The 24,362-nt window shown below is 41.5% G+C and overlaps 1 protein-coding gene across 1 annotated transcript in view; it reads right to left on the bottom strand.

Annotated features, from left to right (window-relative positions):
• Positions 1–24,362, bottom strand: part of AFF3 (AF4/FMR2 family member 3) — a 446,656-nt gene that overhangs the window by 14,767 nt on the left and 407,527 nt on the right. Inside the window, 2 exon segments of the mRNA XM_038411042.2 lie at positions 736–872; positions 5,641–5,704. Coding sequence (XP_038266970.1) covers positions 736–872; positions 5,641–5,704 — 201 coding nt within the window.

Here is a 24,362-nt window from a genome sequence, read left to right as displayed (position 1 = left end):
TGAGCCCAAACTGGGACCACAATACAGCAGAATTGTTTACACAAATGAGAATATGGTCAGATCAGCAGAGAAATCTAGAAGAAAACACTTGTTTTAAAAGTTTTGCAGAACTATGATTTTTAAAAATATTAAACTTTGAAAGTGAATTTAGTGCTGGTGAAAGCTGCTTGGCTGACTGCCCTGGGGAATTAAATTCTCTATCTACAGAACAGGTATAATGTGGTCACTGGCAGTGCAAATTTTCTTTGCCAACGTGCCTTAATTCTGTTCTGGACGGACCACTCTTTGGATGAGAGAATAGCTCAGATTCCGTGATGATTCAATCTTTGCCTTTTTTAGCTGAGACTGTTGATAAGGATGCCTGTTGATGTCAGCTGTAATAGGGGAAGAAGGTTGTGGTGTGCATGCTTTTCCAGCACGAACTCGATTGCGATTACCAACGTATTTCACATAGAGCAAAAAATAGCAATGGGATTATATTGATCTTCAGCCACTACCAATCTGGGTTGGTTTAGAACTGATGGCCAAATGGTGGAAATTCCATAATCACATTATCAACCTCCTTGGGCACTAAGTTCCCCAAATGATGAATATTGACTGTTGTGGTGATGTTTGTTTTTGTTTTTTTTAAATATTTCCATCTCTAATTTCTACCCATGTTTAAAGGCATTCAGGTATGTTCTCCTCCTGATGGAAAATATATCCAAACAGTGGTGTTGTTCCATACAAATTTACCTGATAAGTTCAACTGTTTCTGAATACATTGTATAAGGGGATTTAGATTCCATGGGGCCTTGTTCCATAGCATTTCCACATTCAATAAACGATAATGCTGCTTCAGCGTAATTCAGTGCCTTTCCAAATTTCTCCACCTGGCAGATAAAATAAGGACACAGATATATTGGAGTCACCAAACTATGGTTACAAATTGTAGCAAAACAAGTTACACATAGGTAAGTTGATGCAAGCTGACACAAAATATCCCTTCAAATTCTAAAAGACTTAGAGATATGGCTGTGAGGAAGCAAACACTACAACAACGAAGAAAGCTAATGCCAAGGGAATTTATGACTGAGGTTGAGCAAACTGGTTTGGATAAAATAACAAAAGAAGCAGCAGGAGGAGAAAAAAGAAACAAAGAAAAATATAACAATCCAATAGGCATATCACTTATCATGCTTGGATGTAAATACAATCTTTCAATGCTAAACAAAGAAAGGTAATGACTAGCCTGTAACTAAGAGAAATAAGGATCATATGGTTGGAAATTTTTTTGAGTTCTTGGCAGAGAGCTAGAGGAAAATAATTAAGGAGGGTAAAATTTAAAAAATCATTATGAGGAGGAACTTTTGCCCAAAATACAAACTAGACCTGCATCAAAGCTCTGAGGTTTTAACATATGAAGTTATTCTTAGCTCCTTTTCTTGTCCAGATTTTGCATACATTTGCACTAGCTGGTTTCTGTCAAGATTCAAAAAGAGATCTATCAAAAGATTGCAAGAAAAGCTGTCCTTCAGATCCTTCCAACCCATTCAGCACTAGGAAACACCAGAGAGTTTATGAGATAGCCTGTTCTTGTAAGATTTCCTACCTAATTTCTAGACTAAAGGGTTTTACATATGTTTGCATAAGCTTTAGATGAGCAGGCTTTGGATTTAGGCTTATTCCAGCTGCCTAACACGATGGCTTCGCCTACACTATGGCTACATCTACACTATAAGCTAGGGATGTGATTCTCAGCTCGTATAGACTTACTTGTGCTAGCTCTCATCTGAGCTAGCATGCTAAAAATAGTAGTGTAGCTGTGGTATTATGGGCAGCAGCCATGACGGCACCATGCTTACTGCCCTGAATACAAACCTGCCTAAACCTTGTGGGTATGTACTCAGGGCTGCTAGTGTAGTGCTGACAGACCACGGTCGGCACGATCAAACCGGGGACCTCTGGTGCTTAGTGCATGAGCCTCTACCACATGAGCTAAAAGCCAACTGGCTGTTAGCTAAGGCTGTAGAACAAACTCATTAATCTCTCTCTCTAAGTGGTCTCAGTGCCACTAGATGGGACAGAACACCACACCCAGAAGGTGTTGGGTTACATACTTCCCCTAGCTGAGGAAGTGCATCCTGAGCTTCAGAGACTTCCCAGTTGAAATCCCAGATGAGCCCCCACCTATAATGCCGACAGACCCTGGTCGTCGGTGAGCGGGGTCGAACCTGGGGCCTTTGGAGCTTAGTGCATGAGTCTCTACTGCAGGGGTTCTCAGACTTTTTTATTGGTGACCCCTTTCACACAGGAAGCCTCTGAGTGCGACCCCCCCCTTATACATTAAAAATACTTTTTTATATATTTAACACCATTATAAATGCTGGAGGCAAAGCGGGGTTTGGGGTGGAGGCTGACAGCTCGAGATCGCCCATGTAATAACCTTGCGACACCATGAGGGGTCCTGACCCCCAGTTTGAGAACCCCTGCTCTACTGCATGAGCTAAAAGCCACCTGGCTTAGCTAAGGCTGTACAGCAGACTAATTTTATATCTTTCTCTAAGTGGTCTCGGTGCCACTAGATGGGACACAACACCACACTTTGAAGGTGTATGGGTTACACTAGCACATGCCATTGCTACCACTCTCCATGATACCGCCAAGCATACTACCCTATTGTTTTTAGTGTGCTAGCTCAGATGAGAGCTAGGACAAGTATATCTTCATGAGCTGGGAATCACCCCCCCGCTCACAATGTAGATGTAGCCTATGAGGTATTCTGGAGCCTTCACTATAGCCATTGTTTTTCTGTGGAAGGCTCTCAGAAGCCACAGTGACGGGTAGCAGTATAAAACCCTAAAAGAGAGAGACGGACATTGCCACAATGATATTTTTATTCATTTTAAAGAAATTTTAAAGAATAACAAATATGGGATGAGAATACAAACAAGATTCCTGGTGAAACACTATCAAATAATAATCATTGAGGGATTGCTCCATTATAGGAGAAAGATGGACAGAATCAGAAAGGTCCAAAATAGAAGAAAGGAAAGGCATCCTCTTCAGCACAGAAGCAGGAGGATTAGTGACAAAGAGAAAAAAACAAGATATAAATATTAGAAAAGTATAATAACCCAGTCAGTAGGCAGTTTATCAGCCACATTGGCATTAAGTCAAGAAAGGTAATGATTACTTTGTAACTTGGAAAAATAAAGGCCATGACCAAGAACCTAAATAAGGATGGTACCTCCTGTAGGCACCCAGTTCTGAAAATCGTGGCCTGTGCATCCTGAAACTTTCTGAGTTCTTGTCAGAAGAAAATAATCAAGGAGTCTATGGGGAATATAATAGTCTAGGGTTCTAGAAAATAACTGTCAGCCAGATTCTGGTCTCATACTAGTGTGAAATCAGAACCAGGTTCAGTACATTTAAAAGTTCTGCAGGGTTATTCAACAGCAATGATCTCATCTGAAATCCTTCTTTAGCTTCCTCCTCACTGACTTTTTCCTACATATACTCCGGTCTGGCTTCTACCCTCTCTTTTGCCCGATCCAGGTCACTATTGACTTTCTCCTACTAAAGGGTTCATCTGTATTCTCATTACTCTTTATCTACCTGCTGCCTTCAGCACAGTCAATCTCTCTCTCCTCCTGACTTTCTGCCCTCTTTTGGCTTGTGTGATTGTGCTTTCCACATTTTCCTCCTCTTTATGTGACTGCTCCTGCAGACTCTCCTTCAGTGGCTCCTCAAATGCCCAATTCCTCTTCTCTGTTGTTATTCTTTGGAGTTTGTGTCTTCAGTCCCCCCCCTTCTTTCTCTCTAGACACCCTCTGTTGGCTCCCATGATTTCAGCTACCACCTTGACATGGGTGAATCCTATATCTACCTCTCTGCTCTGACCCCTCTTCTCTTCCATCAGAATCCAGGTGGAAAAAAGGTTGTATAAAGCCATTAGTATATTCAACTCATCTAGTTGAAATCTATTGCACAAAGTGAAAGACTAGTTGATCTTATTCCTTTGTAAGGTATTAGGCTTTGGAATGGTACATTGGCTCCAATCTCTCTTAGGTACTTATATGGCCCCACTGCTGTAGTATCTGAGCACTTCACAATCTTTTTAATATTCTGACCTTCATGACATCCCTGTGAGGTAGGGAAATGCTATTATCCCCATTGCACAGCTGAACTGAACTGAGCTGGGGAACTGAAGCACAGAGAAACAAAGTGACTTTCCCAAGGTCATTCAAGAAACTTGTGATGGAGCCAGGAGTTGAACCAGCACCTCCAAAGTCCCAGGTTAGTCAAAGGTTAGTGCCTTAACCACTGGAACATCCTTTTTCTCGAGCTAAAAAGCTCCTTAGTATAGTCAATAATTTCTCCATTTTTCTTAAAGAAATGCACCATTTACAGTTCTCCTCAAGATTTTCTGACTTGAATCACTTTAAAATAATATAAATCTGAATAAACCATGGAAAAGCGTACTAATAAACTCTGGTCCAGAGCACAACTTTGCCTGACGTACTATTTTCTTGGGATCCTACATTAGAGGCCTGCTCCTACTTCTCTGGGCATTTTAGGTTCAGCACAGCTGAGGCAAGTGGACTCCAAGTCACATTTCTGCTCCCCTGATCCTGGGCAGCAGAGGCAACATGTCCCCCTCAGAGCAGCCGAAGGGATTGCTGTGCTAGCTAAAGATCTGTCAGAGCGCTGCGTGCTCTGTCCCAGCCCCAGCATGTCCCTTCCCCTGTTCTCTGTGGCACACCTCGGGAAGGGGAGGAGTGCCTCAGTTCCACATACAGCCTCAGTCACCACTTTGTTATAGGGAAACCTTGGCTGCCCCATTAGAGCAACCAAAGCCTGGGTCAGGAATTTGTCATTGCCATGGTCAGTTGTGTCAGGAGTTACACAGAGGCCCGATAGAGAAATGATTATCTGTGTGTTGATATTATTTTGGCAGGAAGTATCTGTAACAAAAACAGGAGTCTTTTGGCCTTGGAGCAGTGAGGCTTTGTCCAGAGTCCTTTGAGATCAGTGGGAGTCTTTCCTTTGGCTTCTATGGGCTTTGGACTGATCCATTGAGCACAGTTATGGTATATCAAGCCAGTGGCTAGCCAGCTTGCTCTCCAGAAAAAAAAAGACATTTTGGAAATCTCATAGAGTCACTACCGCTCAGATTTTAAAAGATATTTGTGTGCTGTGGAGCTCAGCATTGCAATGCCCAACTGATTTAGGAGCCTAAATCTCATTTTCAAAAGGTATTTAGGTACTATTGACAGTCAGTGGGTTTTAGGCTCCTAAGTGCCTAAATCCCTTTGAAAATGAGATTTAGGTTCCTAAATCAGCTAGGTGATGCAACACTGAAAGTCACAACTCTGAAATACCTTTCAAAATCTGGGTCTATTACTATAGCTACTCATTAAAGCAAAGAAATAAATGGAATTTTTCATTTATTCAAGAGTTGATCCCTGTAAGTTGTTATTTGTTTAAGTCATATTTTATTGGGCTATGAATACTTGATTGTATAAACACTTCTTAATTTAACAAGCCCAGTCATCCTGATAATAGATTTTATAATTACCCTAGCTGTGTTACACTGATGAAGAAGTTCCATTACACAAATAATACAGAACAACATAACTGGAAAGAAAATGTTCTCACCATTGCATCTGCTTTATGCTTCTTCCGTTTAGCTTCTTGCATAAAGTGATCTGCATTGCGTGGTCTACAAATAAGAATAAGAATATATTTTACTATTTTTGAAGTGCAAAACCTTTTCAAGTTATTTTATCCTTTATTTCAAACCTGATTTGCAAACATTTTTTGCAAAGAAAACATACTTAAAATGGAAATATGCATTTTGTATTTCCAGATTGCTCCCCGTGGAAACAATAGCATTTAAGACTGTTCTCGTTCTTCAGAAGTTAATAATTCAAAGAAAAAAATAATAAAATTTGTTTTTATGGCTGATATAAACTGCTTCCCAAATTAGTGCAGTTTTGATCTTCAAAACAGACACAGGTACTAAACAGAGCAAGCAAATGAAAATAAATAAATAAGGAAGAAAGTGAAGAGGTCAGATGAAAACTTTCAGATCATATTTGGACACCAGCAAATTCTTTCTCAGGTTAGAATGAAAGATGTTTTATGAAATGTTCATGCAGCAGTGCTGAAAATGTGATACATTTCCGTAATTTCTGCAACCATGTGTTATAGAATATTCATTTTTAATATTTGACTGTCTCATCTGCCCACTAATCCATATTTGCCAGGACTACTTCTAATGTTCCAAATTTCTAAGCAGCTGCAGACAAGTATCATTATTTTTATATATGTATATATATAAAAGCACTCAAAGCACTCAAAAGTTAAGAAATGCCAGAATTAAGGTTGCCTGTGCAACTTTAATTTGGCCCCCTTGGGCTTATGCATTATGCTACTGTTTTTTCATAATCACATACTATTTTTTCCACAGAATCCCAGCCTCATTTAGTGCATAGGTTGGACATGCTCTGGGTATGAGTCAGGATTGTGTAGTAAAGGAGACTATTTGTTTATGGACCCCCTGCTTCATTATGTTGCAGAATCTGGAAGGTTGTCATGAATGAGGCAGCAGCTTGCAGAAGAGAAAGAATGGTCTTGTGGGTAAGGTGACTGCTGCCTGGAGAACTGGATTCTATCCCTGCCTCTGCCACAGAATCCCTGTATAATGCTGGGCAAGTCACTTAAACCAAATTTTTCACAGATGATCACTAAATGTGTGTTCCTCATTTTCTGGGTGCCTTACTTGAGACCCAGGGGTCTAACATTCAGAAGTGCTGAGCACTCACAGCTCCTGGTGAACTCAATGAGAGCAGTGCTTTGAACATATAAAGTGCTGCATAAGACTACATAGTCTGAGAAATCATATCATAGGTATCTCAAATTGGGCATCCTAAATTAGAGGATACTTTAGACCTTGATCTCTTTGTGCCTCAGTCTTGTATCTGTATAATGGGGATAATAATACCCTGTCATATCACAGAGGTGATGTGAAAATAAATTAATGTTTGTGAAAGCCCGTGAGAAAATTAAAAATTCAATCTTCAGAACAGGATTTGAATAATGTGCAGTAAATGAGGCATCAGCCCACACACTGAACGATAAGAATAAAACAAATATCAAACAGCTGCTCATTAAGTGAGTGCTGTCCATCCTGGCTACTGAATGCGGCAGGGGTCATATAGAAAAAATAGTATGTGATCTTGTCACTAAAGATTGCATCATAATACATAAACACAAGTGGGCTGAATTAGATTACAAAATCAACCTGAATTCTGGCATTTTCAATCTCTTGAGTGCTGGACTTGGCAACCTTAATAATGTTCTTTTAACATAGTTGTTGTGTGCTGCTTAGAGCTGTCAAGCAAATGTCACATGGCACAGCAGCGGGTCCAGATGCTATTCCCACTGAGATCTTCAATTGTGGGGCCATGAGCTGATTAGGAAGCCCACTGGCCTCTACCTAAAGTTTTGGGAACAGGAGGCTGTGCCACAGGAATTTAAAGAGTATCATTCACCTGTGCAAAAGGAAAGGCAATCAGGCCTCTTGCAATAACCATTGTGGCATCTCGCTCCTTGCTACTGCAGGAAAAATACTCACCTAAACCAGCTAATTGATCAATTTGCAGAGAAGATACTGCCTGAAAGCCAAGGTGGCCTCTCCCCTGGGCATGGTATTTCAGACAAGATCTTTGCACTCCGGAAAGTTCAGGAGAAATGTTGGGAGCAGAATCAAGACCCATACATAATTTTTGTTGATCTTACTAAGGCCTTTGACTCTGAATAGAGATGGCCTGTGGACTAGTTTGGTTGCCTTATTAGGTTCATCAACCTTATTAAATCTTTTCATGCAGGAATGCAGATTTGTGTCCTTGACCAAGGCTGCCTCTCAGCTCCTTTCATTGTCACAAATGGAGCAAAAGAAGGCTGTGTTCTTGCTCTGACATTATTCAGCATCATGTTTGCAGCTGTTCTAATAAATGCATTCAGAGATATTGATTGTGGCATTTGTATGCAGTACCATATGGATGGAGGTATCTTGAATTTGCATTGCCTGTGTATGAAGACAAAAGTTATGAAGACAATCATTTGTGAATTACTGTTCACTGATGACTGTGCTATTGGCTCACAATTTCAGGGATATTCAGTTGCTTGGGGACTGCTTTGTATGTGCAGCAAAAGGTTTTGGCTTAACGATCAGCCTAAACAAAAACAGAAGTCATGGTCCAGCCTCGACTGGAAAGTACTGCCACTACTCCAGTTGCGTCCATTGATGATATCCCACTCAAGGTCATTGGCAAATTTTGCTACTCAGGCAGTGTTGTTTCACAAGACACAATAATTGATGATGACATTATGACACATTGGTGCAATCAGCAATGTCTTTGGAAAACTTCAGCATCATCCCGGGAATGAATATGCTGTCAGATTGCAAACAAAAATAGATGTTTATTGCACCATGGTCATCACCACACTTCTTTATGGCTGCGATACATGGACTACTTATCAATGCCATATAAAACACTTGGACCTATTCCACCTACGATGTCTATGGCAGATAATGAGAGTTGAATGGCAAGATACGGTTCCTAACACAGCGGTCCCTGGGAGCTGCAACATCACAGGCATTGAAGCTTTTATAGGGAAAGCACAGAAGAGATGGTGCAGTCATGTGGTCCGTATGTCTGACAATAGAATATCAAAGGCCATTTTCTATGGAGAACTGCAGACTGGAACTTGTTTGGGGGTCAGATCAAGAAAATGTTACTAAGACACTGTTAAGGCCAACCTCCAATCTTGCGATATTCACCCTAACACCTGGGAGTTCTTAGAGCATGACAAGATCTGATGGCGGCAGCTCTGCCACATTGGAGATAAAGACTTTGATATCTCACAGACTGCTGCAATCAAGGAGAGACGTGCGAGGCACAAAACTAAAAGCAGTGCACAATTCATCTGCAACTGTTTTCACCTGTGGCACCTGTGGACAGAGCTGCAAGTCCGGAATTGGTCTTTGGTCTTATCTCAGGACCCACAATATGTGACTGTAACTCATCTGTTTCAACCTTCCTTAAAAATAGTTCAAGATTGCTAACTGATAACAAATATCACATACTTTACACAACCCAAGCGCTTCACAGCAAGAAAATGAACAGTTAAGACCATCCTAAATCTTACACTGCCCACACAGGCACTGAGCCACAAGCACTTATACATATGCTTAACTTTACTAACTTGAGTAGTCACACTAAAATAAATGGGGCTACTCATGATGGTCCATCATGACTGCAAAAGATGGATAGCGGTGGCTGACAATCTCTGGATTGGAGATATCATCTGAAGAAGACTCATGATGGTAGTAAAGTAAAACATGTGCGTAAGTGTTTTCAGTATCAGGGCCATAATTAGCAAATAATAAAGATAATTTCTTTCAAGTATAAAGAAATGCGTATTTCATCACAACACAATACCATTACTCAGATCCATGGATTGCTGGATTGTTGTTTCTCTTCATGTATCATTTTTATTATCTTGATTTTAGTATCCAAATAGCTTCTTTAAAGTAAATAAACTCCATTTATCCATGTCTGAATACTGGTGAAATCATAGCAGAATTTTTAGAAACCTTCTTGATCCATTGCTCACTTTGCACACTCAGTAGCTGACTTCCCAGTAAACTACTGCACAACATCTATCAGTTGCTCGCTGGCCATCCCCTACTTTGATAACTCCCCACCATTCTTTCCATGGTAACTTTTGTGAAGTTATTTCCATTTCTATGCCTGATGTGACCAAAGTACATTAGTTTGTGCCTGTGGATTTCTAAGAGCAGAGGTCGCTTCTCTCCAATAATATTTCTAACGTAAGCATCCATCTTCTTTTCCGTCCAGGAAAGACGCAAGCACCACATCTCAAAGGCTTCAATTTTCCTTCTTTTCAGCAGCATTAGTTTCAACATATCTGAGGTCAGTTAAGAGGTGTTCACCAACATCCCCCCCCATTCCTTCCACTTTAACAAAACTCGGGCTCATCTCATAATAAATTCTGTCCCCATGTTGAAAAGACATGGGGACAGAGTGCACCCTCATCTCAGACCCTGCCCAGTGGAAAACCATGCTCTGTTGCCCACTACTGCTTGCACCCTGGTTGACACTAGAGGTTTGCAGTGGGTTCAATTAGATGCTTTGGAATCCCCATGTCTGCTTGTATCCTCCAGAGACAGTCATGTCAGATGGTATCAAATGCTTTGGAGTAGTCAATGAAGCACATAATCAATGGGTGACTGTACTCCCTGCATTTTTAAATAATATGCCAGATATTCATGATTTGATCATGTCTGTCTCATCAAAACCAGCTTGTTATGGTGGTAGTTATGCTTATGGCTAAGATTATGTCATAGAAATAACAGATTCTATGACTTCCAGAGACCTCCATGACATTTTTCCACTTCAGCCCTGAGGCAGTGGGGCTGGCAGCTCCCTGCAGCTCCCAGCTGCCATGGGCAGGGGAGGGGGAACCTGAGCTCCCAGCTGCTGTGGGCGGCAGGGCCATGCTGGTGCTCCTAGCCATAGTGGATGGTGGGGAGGACCACAGAGCTCCCAACTGCCACAGGCGGTGGGGGGCCCCCACAGTTCCCAGCCACTGGTCCTGGAGTTCCAAGCCATGGTGCGGACCCCTGCAGCTCCCAGCCACCATGGGCGATGGGGGGACCCCACAGCTGCAGCAGCAGTGGGTGCAGATCACAGGCTTCCGTGAATTTTTGTTTATTGCCCGTGACCTGTCCATGATGTTTACTAAAAATAAGCATGACAAAATCTTAACCTTAATTATACTTTTATCATTTGCTTTATGCAATCTGAATTATGTTGAACAACACTTGACTTGTGTGCAATATCAGAGAAATGGTATGATAGTTACTGTACTCTATTATATCTCTTATCTTTGGTAAGAGCAAAAAGATTCCCTTCGTCCAGCTGTCTGGCCAATTTCTAATCATCCATACACTTGCAAATTTCCCACATGAAATCCATACCATGATCACTGATCAATTTTAGCAATTCTGCAAGAGTGTTATCTACCCCTGGGTGCTTTCCCAGGCTTCATTTTTATAAAGGGAAGAGGGTCCCAGAGACCAGGCCCCAACCTAAACACAAACATCTACACTGCAATTTTATACCCCCAGAGACTGAGCCTGAGTTAGCAGACACAGCCCAGCCACAGGTGTCTTATTGCAGCGTAGACATACCCTATGTGGCTCTGATGAGGCACACAGATTGGCACAATAATCTCTCCATCCATATTTGATATCATCTTGGGCTGTCAATTAATCACAGTTAACTCACGCAATTAAATAAAAAAATTAATCATGATTAAAAAAATTGCAATTAATTGCAATTTTAATCGCATGGTTAAACAATAGAATACCAATTTAAATTTATTAAACATTTTGGATGTTTTTCTACATTATCATATATATTGTATTCTCTGTTGTAACTGAAATCAAAGGATATATTTTTGATTAGAAATATTTGCACTGTAAAAATGATAAACAAAAGTAATAGTATTTTTCAATTCACTTCATACAAGTACTGTAGTGCAATCTCTTTGTCATGAAAGTGCAACTTACAAATGTAGATTTTTTTGTCACATAACTGCACTCAAAAACAAAACAATGTACACTTCAGCGCCTACAAGTCGACTCAGTCCTACTTTTTGTTCAGCCAATTGCTAAGACAAACAAGTTTGCTTACATTTACAGGAGCTAATGCTGTCCTCTTCTTATTTACAATGTCACCAGAAAGTGAGAACAGGCATTTGCATGTCACTTTTGTAGCTGGCATTGCAAGGTTTTTACGTGCCAGACACACTAAACATTCGTATGCCTCTGCATGCTTCGGCCACCATTTCAGAGGACATGCTTCCATGTTGATGACGCTCATTAAAAAATAATGTGTTAATTAAATTTGTGACTGGACTCCTTGGGGGAGAATAGTGTGTCCCCTGCTCTTTTACCTGCATTCTGCATATATTTCATGTTATAGCAGTCTCGGATGATGATCCAGCACATGTTGTTTATTTTAAGAACACTTTCACTGTGGATTTGACAAAACGCAAACAAGGTACCAATATCAGATTTCTAAAGATAGCTACAGCACTCAACTCAAGGTTTAAGAATCTGAAGTGCCTTCCAAAATCTGAGAGGGAAGAGGTGTGGAGCATGCTTTCAGAAGTCTTAAAAGAGCAACACTCCGATGCGGAAACTACAGAACCCAAACCACCAAAAAAGAAAATCAACCTTCTCCTGGTGGCATCTGACTCAGATAATGAAAATGAACATGCGTTGGTCCGTACTGTTTTGGATTGTTATTGAGCAGAACCTGTCATCAGCATGGACGCATGTCCCCTGGAATGGTGGTTGAAGCATCAAAATATTTGAAAATATAGAAAACATCCAAAAATATTTAAATAAATAGTATTCTATTATTGTTAACAGTGTGATTAATAGCAATTAATTTTTTTAATCGCTTGACAGCCCTAATATCATCACCTTCAGTAAGAACTCTGCCCTCATGATCTTTTAATATGCTTGTTTGCAGGGAAAACAAAGAAAGAAAGAAAGAAATCTGACATATGGGATTTATGATATTCTTAACCACTCATTGCATTTCTTTTTAAATACTTGGTATTGTAAATGCTGATAGGTATCTATATTACGGTCACTTAGCAATCTTAATTATTTTTTGAAAAAGGAAGTTTTTTGAGTTTGGGAAATTGTCAAGCTGTCTGGAGTGGCTCACAAGCATGAGTACCAACCTCAGAGCAGACTGTTACAAACTACGGCATAAGCCCCAAACTGGTTGTGAGTTCTATACTTAGATTTCACCAACCAGATATCAAGAGTGAGCTCTTCAAGCACTGTAACAGCCTTAACATGGAGTCACAGACAGTTCTCTTGGGCACTCCGATCTATCACGCCACCCAGGCAAGCCTGCCTTTGTGACAGATGGTCCCTTACACCAAAAATCACAACAACATTCATGTTATTCCCAGTCCCAAAGGACCAGTCACTTAGGTCAATTGCACCTCAGATCCTATATTAAAGACATTGCTTGTAGCCAATCCTATAATAAACTAATTAAAGACTTAGTAACTAAGAAAAGAAATGAGAGTTATTTACCAAGTTAAACCAGGTAAACATACAGACACACACGAATGAGTTATGGTCTTAGGTCCAAAAGGTAATACAAGCTGCTGTAATGTGCAAGTTCTATAAGTCCTCTAGGGCTAAACAAGGCAAAACAGCTTGGGATCTCTTGCTTATGTTTAAGAACCTTCACCCTTCAGAGTTCAAACAACACAGGGACACAGTTCCTTCTTGTCTGGGATTTTTATTCCTTTTTCTCAGAGTTCAAGCTGATGGGATGAGTCCACCTGCAGATCTCTGCTTCATGGGCATTGGGGGGAGCAATCACCATCTTTATTCTTTGATGTTTCACAATGGCTCATTTGGTCTCAATGGGCCTTCATGGTGGGTAGGTCCTAACACCTTCTGTAGGAAGAGCAGCATGTCTGTGTTAATTAATGCTCCTTTCTTGTTTGATGACTTAATAATTACAGATGGTTACAATGCCAACACTTAAAATAACCTTATGCCATGGGGTACAGATGTTATAAGTAAGATTAATACATGCAGCATCCTAAAAGCATTTCATAAAGTCTAAACACTAAACAAATTCTTATAAGCTTAACCCCTATTTTAACAGAGAGGTGAGCCAGGCTGGTTTAAGCTATGCGTTTGTCAGGGTTCAGTGAGGCCCAAGGGCCTTGGCATGAGGTGGCATTTGGTCTGCCAGTGTCACAGGAATTTCCCAAGTTTAAATTTTTTTCCCTTTTTTTCCTTTATGTAGCTCAGTGAAGACGTAGATTTAAAGTGTTTACGTCAGGAGGATAGGATGAGTCATAAAGCTACCACTGACAATAACAGGAGTGGTACTCAGAGTAGCAGCCAATGCATCCGATGAAGTGAGCTGTAGCTCATGAAAGCTTATGCTCTAATAAATTTGTTAGTCTCTAAGGTGCCACAAGTACTCCTTTTCTTTTTAGGAGTGGTACTGGATCCATAACTGCTATGGAAACCAACAGAACCAACACTGAGTCCCCTCCGCCAATTAATCTCTGTGCTTAATTTCTTAATAATGAAATGTTGCAATTTGGAAATTTGTTTCACCTGTTTCCTTGATATGCAGCTGGTTGCATACATATTCCAGGAGATTTAATTATAGTTTGGAAGTATAACAAGAAGTTTTTAATCTTTAATCTGGTTTTAAGCTAATGGGAGACTAAGGGCATGGCTATACTTCCAGATGTAGATTGCCAGGAGTTAAACCAGCCCTCGGAGACTGCAGCAGGGAAAATGCTGCTGTGTGTTCACACTGTCAGCTGCAAGCGCAGTGGCATGGCCACATTAGCAGCTCTTGCAACGCCACAGAGAGCAGTGCATTGTGGTAGCTATCGCAGTGTGCAAGTGGCTGCAGCGTGCTTTTCAGATGGGGGGTGTGGAGTGTGATGGGGGGTGTTGTGTATGTGTGGGGAGAGACAGTGTGTTTTGGGGGGCAGAGAGTGTGTCAGCATGCTGTCTTGTAAATTCAGACAGTGGCAGGGGGAAGGGGGAAACCCTGGTATCAGCCCCCAACCCTGCCTCTCTTCCTCTCTCTCACACACACACAAATGCCTGCCTCAGCAACAGCGGCAGCATTCCACAGTAACGGTTGCTTTGTGTCCTGGAGCAGAGAAGCAGCCAGCTGTCAGAACGGAGCTTTGAAAGGGGATATCCGCATGCCAGCAACCAAGTTCAAAGCAATGACCAGAGTGGCCACTTGACTTAAAGAGATTATAGGACATTTCCGGAGGCCAATCACAGTGCAGTAATGCAACGTGTTGTCCACACTGACACCCGGGTATTTCAGCTGGGGCGCAGCAAACTGTATGGTTCTCATGGAGGTGGATTACCAGGAGCGCTCCAGCTGCAGAGTCCAGGTGCTCTAAGTGTCTTGCCAGTGTGGACACCTCAGGAGTTAGGGCACCCAGGGCTGATTTAATGCACTCTAACTTTCAAGTGTAGCCAAGGCCTCAGTAAGGTTAGACAGAAGTAAAATTTGACATGTGGGTAATTTTTAATTATCTCTGACAAATATTTCACACATTTTCTTCAAATTTAGCAGAGCCTTTGCTTTTTGAGTAAATCTAGCAATTTTCAAAGATATAGGTAAGGGAAAATGCTCTATATTGGGAACTGGTTGCAATCTTAACTATGCAGAGGAGAGTCTATTGCTTTTCCATAATAACAACAAAATGAAAAAGAAAAAAAGAACATCTTAGTTCAAAATGGTTTTTTTTGTCCCCCTCATTGTGGAATTTCACCCCAGATTTACAATGATCCCTTTTCCAAGATTGCAGGACTGGACTAATGACAGTTTTAAATTCTAATACCTCCCAATCCATCACAGCTAAAATACCTCCTGTGTCCATTGAGACCCCCAGATTGTCTTAGTGTGTATGGAATCCTCATGGTTGGAGATTTTAATGATCAGGTTAGACAGACAACAGTCAGAATTGGTCTAGCTATACTGAAGCCTGTGTCAGTGCAGGCAGATGGACTAGAAATCAGTGTTTCTCAACCTTTTTGATACCAGGGACCAGCTTGCTGCCTTCCTAAACTGTATCAGGGCGATCTCAGGGACCAGCGCTGGTCCACGGACCAGTCGGTGAGAAACACTGTACTATATGACTTCTTGAGGTCCCTCCCAGCCCTAGATTTCTATGATTCTATGAAACAAAATATATGATAGCAAGTGATGGCAGATGTTTGGATTTATCACCTTTGTCACTTGCAAGATCATCCCAAACTCGTGTCATTAAAACTTTTCTCCCATCACACACTACCATGTGTATATAATTTGCATGTATAATTTGTTTGTTTGAAGTGTCATGACAGCCTGCAAAAGCAAAGTAAGATAATGCAATGCAATTATATTCTACTTATATAGAAGTTAATTGTAAAACTGGTAAATTGCTCGCTAGCTTGTAAAGGCATATACACTGCTCCAGAGTTATGATTACCAAGTTATTCTGCAGAGTTATGATTAGCAATGAAAGTATTAACATGAGAAATGCATTATTTAAGTAATAATCTCCACCTTTTCAGGTTCTGCCACGATGCACTGAGCCAAAGGGCTTGTCTATTCCGTTGGATAATGTGCATTATGGGGCTGTGATTTCTAAAGCATACTAACCTGTTGCTCATTAATTAGTCTGTACAGACCTGTTGGTGTGTACTACAGGTACCCTAGTGCGCTCTAATATAGTACTCTTTCAAGCAGTAATTGTAGGTTACTCAATGAATAACCCTTCTGAAGTCAATGGGATTACTTGTAGAGCATGGTGCTACCCCACAGAAGTAAGGGTATCAGAACCTGGCACTATTTATAGAGCGAGGCCCAACCTGTAAAATTTAGATTTGCATCTGGATCTGAACTTTCCTCAAGTTTCAGAGTGTTGGGAGTTAGAATTTCAATTGAAGCAGTATTTAAAATAATTAAATATTAAGATTTATAGCTAGGTCTAATTCATAGAGATTTCACCTATGTCATTGGAGGGATCGTAAGACTGAATTAAAACATATTTTTCTAAGTTGTGATATTGTCCCCAATTCATTTAAGTAGAAAAGTCCATATTCATAAATCCAGAAATACAGCCATATTTAGATTTCTTTGAGATATTAAGAGTAAGGGAATGTTTAAGGAAATATGTATGTATATGTCTACATTGTCTACATGCACACCCTGTGAAGAAGCACTCACCTCTCCACCGTGAAAAATGTGCCTGACTTCCTATTATAACTATAATTTTGAAATCCGATGCCACAAAACTGCAAACATTGTAATCAGTTTACAAATTTGTATGTTGTCAGAGAGTTGGAAGATGAAATTTCTTGTTAGATTTTATGTAAATTTGCTGTTTTGTTTTTAAGATCCAGGCCAATAATATCATGTTTTGGCTGGTTTGAAATTTTTTGAATGCTTTTTTATTATGGAATCTCTCCAAATCAAGGAAGGGTTGAAGTTTCCTGTTTAGTCTGGGTTTGCAATTTGTACACAAGTGCCTTTTGCCCCTTTACAGCATTACAGATCATTTAAAAATGATTATGTTCTGAAGTGAAATCTTCAGAATGTTCTGTAGGCTTCTTGCAGATACAGTATCTCAGGAGCACGATGGACTATTATGATCTGAAGATTAGCAGCTGTGTCACATACCCAGTGCACCTTACACGTTGTCCAGAACCCCTGGACAACTTAATTATTCAGCATGTCTAGCTCAGATCCTGTGTACTTTATATATCATACCTTTCTCAGATGATGCACATGATTACCTGTGAAATTCACAACATGTTAAAAGTTTGTTAAAAGTTTTCTAGTACTACAGACTATCGAGGTATAATAAATCTGTACATCTTTTAAGATCTTTTCCATTTACCTAAACTTCATCTGTGCCTGGACCTCTCCAATGAGATTTGGGGGAATATCAGTATTTGTGGTAATCTCAGACTTTTTATTCCCATGGATTCTCTCATTTTCCTACATGGAATAAACTTCCTTTTATTTAAGCAATATTTGAGTTGTTGCTTGTTTTGGATGTTGCTGTTAGGAGGCATCCTGAGGTGAAGTAAGAAATCCTTTGATCTCTGAGAAGAAATAAAAGGAAGGTCTGAGCCTAAACCCACTTTGGATTCTTAGCCTAAGGTGTGCCCCTGGGGTTCTCTGCCAGAAGGTGCTTGTAGCTGATCTTGCAATTCAGCATGGGAAAAACTGAAAGACCAGGGAAATGAAGGCAACTATTTAGGGCTAAAGGGGCAGGAGGTATTAGGCTGCTGATTAAATTGCGGTGGAAGGTGAGTAACAGAAATGGGAGTTTTGTAAAGTTAATTCACTGTCTTCTGTTTTTCAGTGGGTTGGGCCTGATTATTTTCTTACTTACACTGGTGTATCTCCATTGACTTTCAATGGTGTTACTCCAGATTTACACCAATGTAAGTAAGAACAAAATTGGCTTTGTTTTTTAGCAGAAGTGTCACTGCAGTTAGAGCGAACAATTAACTTTTTGACCATCTATTTACAACTTTAGCTGTATACCAAACTTTTTTGTTTCTGAATATCTCAATACTGATATGGCTATAAACTTCTTCAGCAAAGCAGAGATGAGTTACAACACAGACTATATCCCTCATATTACTCTTTAAAAGGCAACTGAAAGACTGCCAAGCATCAGCGCCAACTCAGGAACCTGGCTGAATTTTCATTGGGATGAGGTGAAGTAATGTGCCATTATATGAAACCAAGTCCTCTTGATGAGAATTTACCCAGCTTACTGGGTAGCTCCATCAAATGCAGCTGGAACCAGTTCAACACATTCTCAGTCACATCTAGCTAGTCACCTAGGCTGTGCCATAGAATCCAGTCATTTACAAAATAAAAAACCTCACTGAGGATTCTGATAGTACAAGGACAGGCTTCTTTTTCCACAGTGGTATGCAGATCATTCATAATTTTCAAGGGCAATCTCAGGACCATGTCTGTGGCTGACTCCTGGATTAAATTTATCAAACAATTCACTACTGTCCAGAAGTCCTTTCACTTGTATTACCACCACTTTCTTTAGAAACTTGTCAAAAGCCAGCAGGAAATACAGCATGTCCATTACTTGTTATGTTGCACATGATCACAGCATGAGGTAGCATGGCTCCAAGCATTATAATCACTCTCCTTCCAATAGCAACCTTTTAGAATTTCCAGACTGCTGACATTCTAAGAATGGTGTCACTACACAGGTGAAATGCAGGTTTGTGTGTGTGTTTTTCTATGTACTGTATATATGTGCCAGATTACAATGAGTCCCTTTACCATCTCGGTCATCTGCCATCTTCCACGAATTATATTTAGTCTAGCAGATAATTTAGCAAAAGAAATATAAATTCATGTAGTCAAAAATGAATCATACAAAGCAAATCAATAAAAGCATTACTTCACAAAATAATCTAGCAGTATTTACAAAAACAATCTCTTTGGAAGTCAATATCATTGGATTTACCAGGTACTACATAGCTTAGATTCCAATAAACAATTTTAATTATAATTGCATTCAAACACATATTTTTCATCTATTTTGATATATTGTGTAGTTTTCAGTTTTATTTACATAATTTACCATTTGTACATTATTTCTCGCTGCGTATGGTGCTTTATGAGAACACATTAAAAAAGGTAGTAAAAGTTCAATGAACCATCAAAACTGTAGCCAAGTGCATATTTTAATGTTCTTCAGAGATAGCATTACTGAAGAATTATAAAAACCACAGTACTGCTTCCATAATGTAAAACAATTGCATGTAATAAAAGGAACTTAAATCATAATTCTAAATGCAGGGCCAGATTCACCTGAGGGTTGTGTACTTTGCAACCCAGGCACTCAGGGATGGTTGTGCTGGAGGGGGCAAGGAGGGCATTTTAAAGATCTAATCAGGGCTAAATGGAATCCATCAGTACAGGATGGCCTAGTTCTACTCCTTCTAGCCCATCCCCAGCCATTTTTGAGGTGGCACCAGCAAGCTCTGAGCCTTTTAGGTTGACTGCATTATTGCACTCCTACTCTGCACAATGTCCCACCACTGTCTCAGTGGGGAGATGTTTGATTGCGGTCCTGAGAGGAAAGAGAATGGAGGGGCAGATGTGGCTGCTCTGGGGCTTCCTCCTCCCCATGTCCCCTGCACTAAACACAAGTGAGCGGGGAGTGAGGTGTGTGTGTGTGTGTGGGGGGGGAGAAGCAATTTCTCCGCATCTCCCTGTTGCTATTGTCTGAGCTGTGGAGTTGAACAGAGAATTGATTATGTGTCTTGCATCCTTCCTCTTCTTGTATGTGAGTGGCAGCTTCCTGCTGCAGCTACTGCTCTACCCTATAAATGATTAGGAAGGAATTTTTCCCTTGGGTCAGGTTTGACACGGTGTCCAATTTTTGTTTGGGGTTGGGTTTTTTTGGCCTTCCTTGCAGCAATTTGGAGGCCTGATTTTAGGTTAATAAGGAGCAAGGAAATGACTTAAAAGTTGCACTTGAGTTTGTAATTTCATTGCCACTTGCAGCTGGTATCCAGTGAAGGTGAAAGGTTCAAAAAAGGCCAACTCTCAGAGATAAACATGAGGCCTGGGAGATGGCTGGTAGATCCTATTAGCCTGGAGAAAGCAGAGGAGAACTGAAGTCTTCACAGTCTGAGGCACCCTTCATGTGGATGCTAATCTTCCCTCATTGGGAGAGGGTGAGAGGATTGAGAGGTGCTAGGGGTTAGGCTGAAGAGGGCCAAACCTGAAAATTGGTTGTTTGGTATGGAGGCCATTAAATTTTGCACTGGACCCTGGTAAATGTAAAACCCTGGGGCTTTTTTGTTGTTGCTGGTTGTTTTTGGTTGAGGGGGGGAGAGGAATCCCCCTGCATTAAAATTAAAAACTTAATAGAGCTGCAGTCTTCTGCTTTAAAATTCCTCCCAGTGTCTGTGTTTCATGCTCCTGTATGTCCCGATCAATAGATTCTGTACTGGAGCCTCGAGGCCCTGCTGTAACATAAATATTAAATAACAACAGCAGCACACCGAAAACAAAACTCACATCCAGCATATCTAATGAACAACAATCTTAAGTACAGTTTGCAGAGTAACCTTTTGTAAATGCTGAGACTGGCTGATAATGTGTTACCTGCTCTGCTGGATCAGACAGGATGTTTGGTAATTTGGCTGAAGGCAGCTTTCACGACTGTCTACTTTATTTGGCTCAAAGGTGCTGTATAAATAAATAAAATGCATCACACGAAGAAAACAACACAATAAACTTTCAGGAGCAGCAGGGCCAGCATCCTCCAAAGGATACCAGTACAATAGGTTAGGACAAGCCTGTTTATTTTCTAGTGCAGTAAATTTCTACATCAGTAAGAGAGACTCTTTTCAAATATATGTCTGTCACAGTAAGTCCCAAATCCTGCCCTCCTCCTGCAATTCCATTGCACCGGGGAGAAGGGCTCTAGTTCAGAAGCATGTACAGTTTGTGCATGGCTGTGTGCCCTACAGGATGAGGCAGGAACACTGCTGGTTCCATTGGCCATTCCCACCATTTAGAATGGGCACAAACAGTGCCAAGGCTATTCAAGTTCTGTAGATGAAGGACTGGATGAAGAGCAGATACAATGTTGTTCTATAACCTGAGGCAGATTCCTTTCCTTCTGCCCTAACAGAGATCCCCAGGACCTAGTCATCTGGGTACTAACAACAGAAGTTTCCCCTAAGGAAAGTCAGTAGGAGTTCTGCCACTCAATAACATTACAACAGGGCTGAATTTGGCTCTAAGGGTATGTCTACACTGCAATGTAAGCAAAGACAAACTCAGGCTTCAGCCAAAACCCCACTTCCATTTACACACAAATCGCTCAGGCTCAGACCTATTGACTCTTTGGGGGTATAGGGACCAAATCTGAGTCAAGCTGAGATGAAGAGTTCGAGCCTGCCACAGGGCAGCTGGTCCCTATTGACAGACTAAACCCAGAGCCCCAGGATCAGAGCAGGTGAGACCAATCCACTAATTAAAGAGGGCTGGGCTACACCTGGATCTATAGAGGTTGTTAGTGGGCAGCTGGAATGGAAGTTCTGAGAGAGGTTAAGCCCTGGGGAGAAAAGGCCCACATTGAAGTGGAGTTAGTGCCTGAGGTGGGTCCCTGGATCTGTTGCTCCAAAAAGAGAGCAGAGCTGGTTGAGATTGGGAAGCTGCCAGGAACTAGAGGGCCAGAGACCCTTGGGAAGGATGGCCCTGAAGCCTGGGGAAAGAATGGGGTTAAACTATTTTCTGTTTGTTTGATAACCCTTGTTAAAAGAAATAAACCTCCTAGAAAAGACTGGGTGTGACACTGAATGCTTTGGAGCTGGGAGAAGCGACAGCCCTGATAACAGAGCTCTATTGATGTGCAGTGATTCAAGATGCTTGAATCAGGTCTTGGGAGTCTTCAAAAAGTATTCTACAAGCCCATGGGCCAATTTCCTTTGTCCATTCCATCCCAAGACTCTCCAATCAACTCAGGTGAAAACAGAAACCACCCCCTTGGGCGTACACCAGCAGTTCAGTGAGTCAGCATTAACCCTTCCATTGTCTTCTAACCGCTGAGCTGCAAATGCACCATCAGAGAGCCTTCTTGCAATGGAGACTGAACAGAACAAGCCTTTTGCAAAGTGTGCTGCTTCATGGTTATGGGAGCACAGCCAGATTTTGGTGAATCTCTGGTCTGAGGCTAGCACAACTGTGGACTTGAGTAGAAGTACCAGGAATGATCACGCAAACCAGCAGACAGTGAAGGAGCTGACAGCTTTGCAAACCGGTGCCCAGTGCAGGGAGTGGATTAAGCAGTTCAACAGTGAGTATTGGAAGACCAGGGACCAGAACCATACCTCAGGCAGCTCCCATTTTATGAGCAGTTTGACCGGTTGCTGGGCACTGCACCCAGACAGAGCCAACTATAGTGCATGATGACCTTCTCAGCCAGGATGGTGCCCTGATGGCCCTAGAATCCAGCATGGGGACTGATCGGAGCCAGCAGCAGGCACCGACTGAGCTGTGACTCTGTTGCTGAAACTGGTCCCAGAGCAGGCTTTGAAGCAGCAAATTCTGGGTCCATACTTGGAGGAGCTGTTTGAGACTGCCCACTGAGGAATATTCCGCTGCTGAGCCTACAGCAGACACAAAAGGGACAGAAGCTGCTGTGACACTGCACCCCATATTCTTCACAGTGATATTATGATATGATTATGACATAATCATAATATATTTTATTAAAAATAAGTCATGTGAGGTGTCATTGGAAAGGTTATGATTTGCTGAATATGATTATCCTATTTGTATGCATGTATCATTTTTGTATCCAAAGTTATGAATATAGACTATGTATCTGTATTTCAAAATGTAGTTACAAATGAACAACGCCCACTAGGCAAAAGGCTCTCAGTCTACATGGCTGGCTGGGAAGGGCCCATTCAGGTTCATGAGCCATTAGGAAGAAACAATAGGCCTTAGGAGAACCTTATCTCCCACCTGGTGAGCCTTCCTGAGGATACTACAGACAGCTTCTGAGTAATGGCTGGTGTGATGCTACAGGGATATGTGACCAGGTCACCTGGTGCTGGATTCCGTCTTGGGATGTCAGTATTTTCCCACTGACTGGCGTGGGAACCAAGCTTTGAAACAAAGAGTTCCCGCCAATGTTCCCTCTAATTTTTTACATCTATGTGCGGATTGAATTTTATTATGTGCACCAATATGGAGGTGATGTGTGGCAGGAGTGGGATCAAGGGGTTTGGAGTGTGTGTGGAGGGTGCTCAGGGCTGGGGCAGGAGGTTGGGGTATGGAGGGGGGTGAGGGCTCTGGAGTGGGGCTAGGGCTGAGGAGTTTTGGATGCAGGCTACCCCAGGGGATTCTCCACGCCGGCAGCAGCTCCAGGGCCCGGGGAGAAGTGTCTCTCCCCACAGCATCCCTGCACACCCCCAACTTGCTCCCCTTCCCGCCTACTTCTTTCCTCTCCCCAGACCCCTGTGGCTGCACGCCTGCGTGGCTCTTTATAGCCTGCTGCGCAGCTTAGAGGGAACTTAAGTTCCCATCATATGCAAAAGCTGTATAAGGCAGGGGAGTGACATTACTGTGGTTCTTCACTGACTCCCTACCCAAAGAGACTCCTGGAAACATTTGAGGAACAAAGACTGAACTGGGGGAAGTACTGGACCCAGACTAAAGGGATTTTAAGCCTGTGAATGGAACACCTAGGGATTCCAAGCTGTAAAGCAAGTGCAGCTTGCTCCTTAAGAACCTGAAGCCTGCTTGTACCATCTCCTAGGGTGAGAATTTTCTATTCATATCTTGTAGTATATTAAGTTTAAATTGCGTTTTTGTTTATTTGCTAAGTGGTCTGCTTTGATCTGTTTGCTATCCCTTATAATCACTTAAAATCTATCTTTTGTAGTTAATAAATTTGTTTTTGCTTTGTTTAAAACCAGTGTGTGGGAATCATAACTGAGGGCAGAAAGCTGTTGCGTATTCCTCTCCACATTGAGGGAGGAGGCGAATTTCATGAGCTTACACTGTACAGTTCCCAGTGCAGCACAAGATGGTATAATTTGGGGTTTACACTCCAGTGGAAGTGTGTGCCTGAGTAGCTAGGAAGTTCCCTAATTGGAGCCTTCCCATGCAGGGCTGGTCACAGCGTCTGCATGT

This window comes from Dermochelys coriacea, chromosome 1, assembly GCF_009764565.3.
Source record: "Dermochelys coriacea isolate rDerCor1 chromosome 1, rDerCor1.pri.v4, whole genome shotgun sequence".
NCBI lineage: Eukaryota > Metazoa > Chordata > Testudines > Dermochelyidae > Dermochelys > Dermochelys coriacea.
This window is presented reverse-complemented; position numbering and strand designations above follow the sequence as displayed.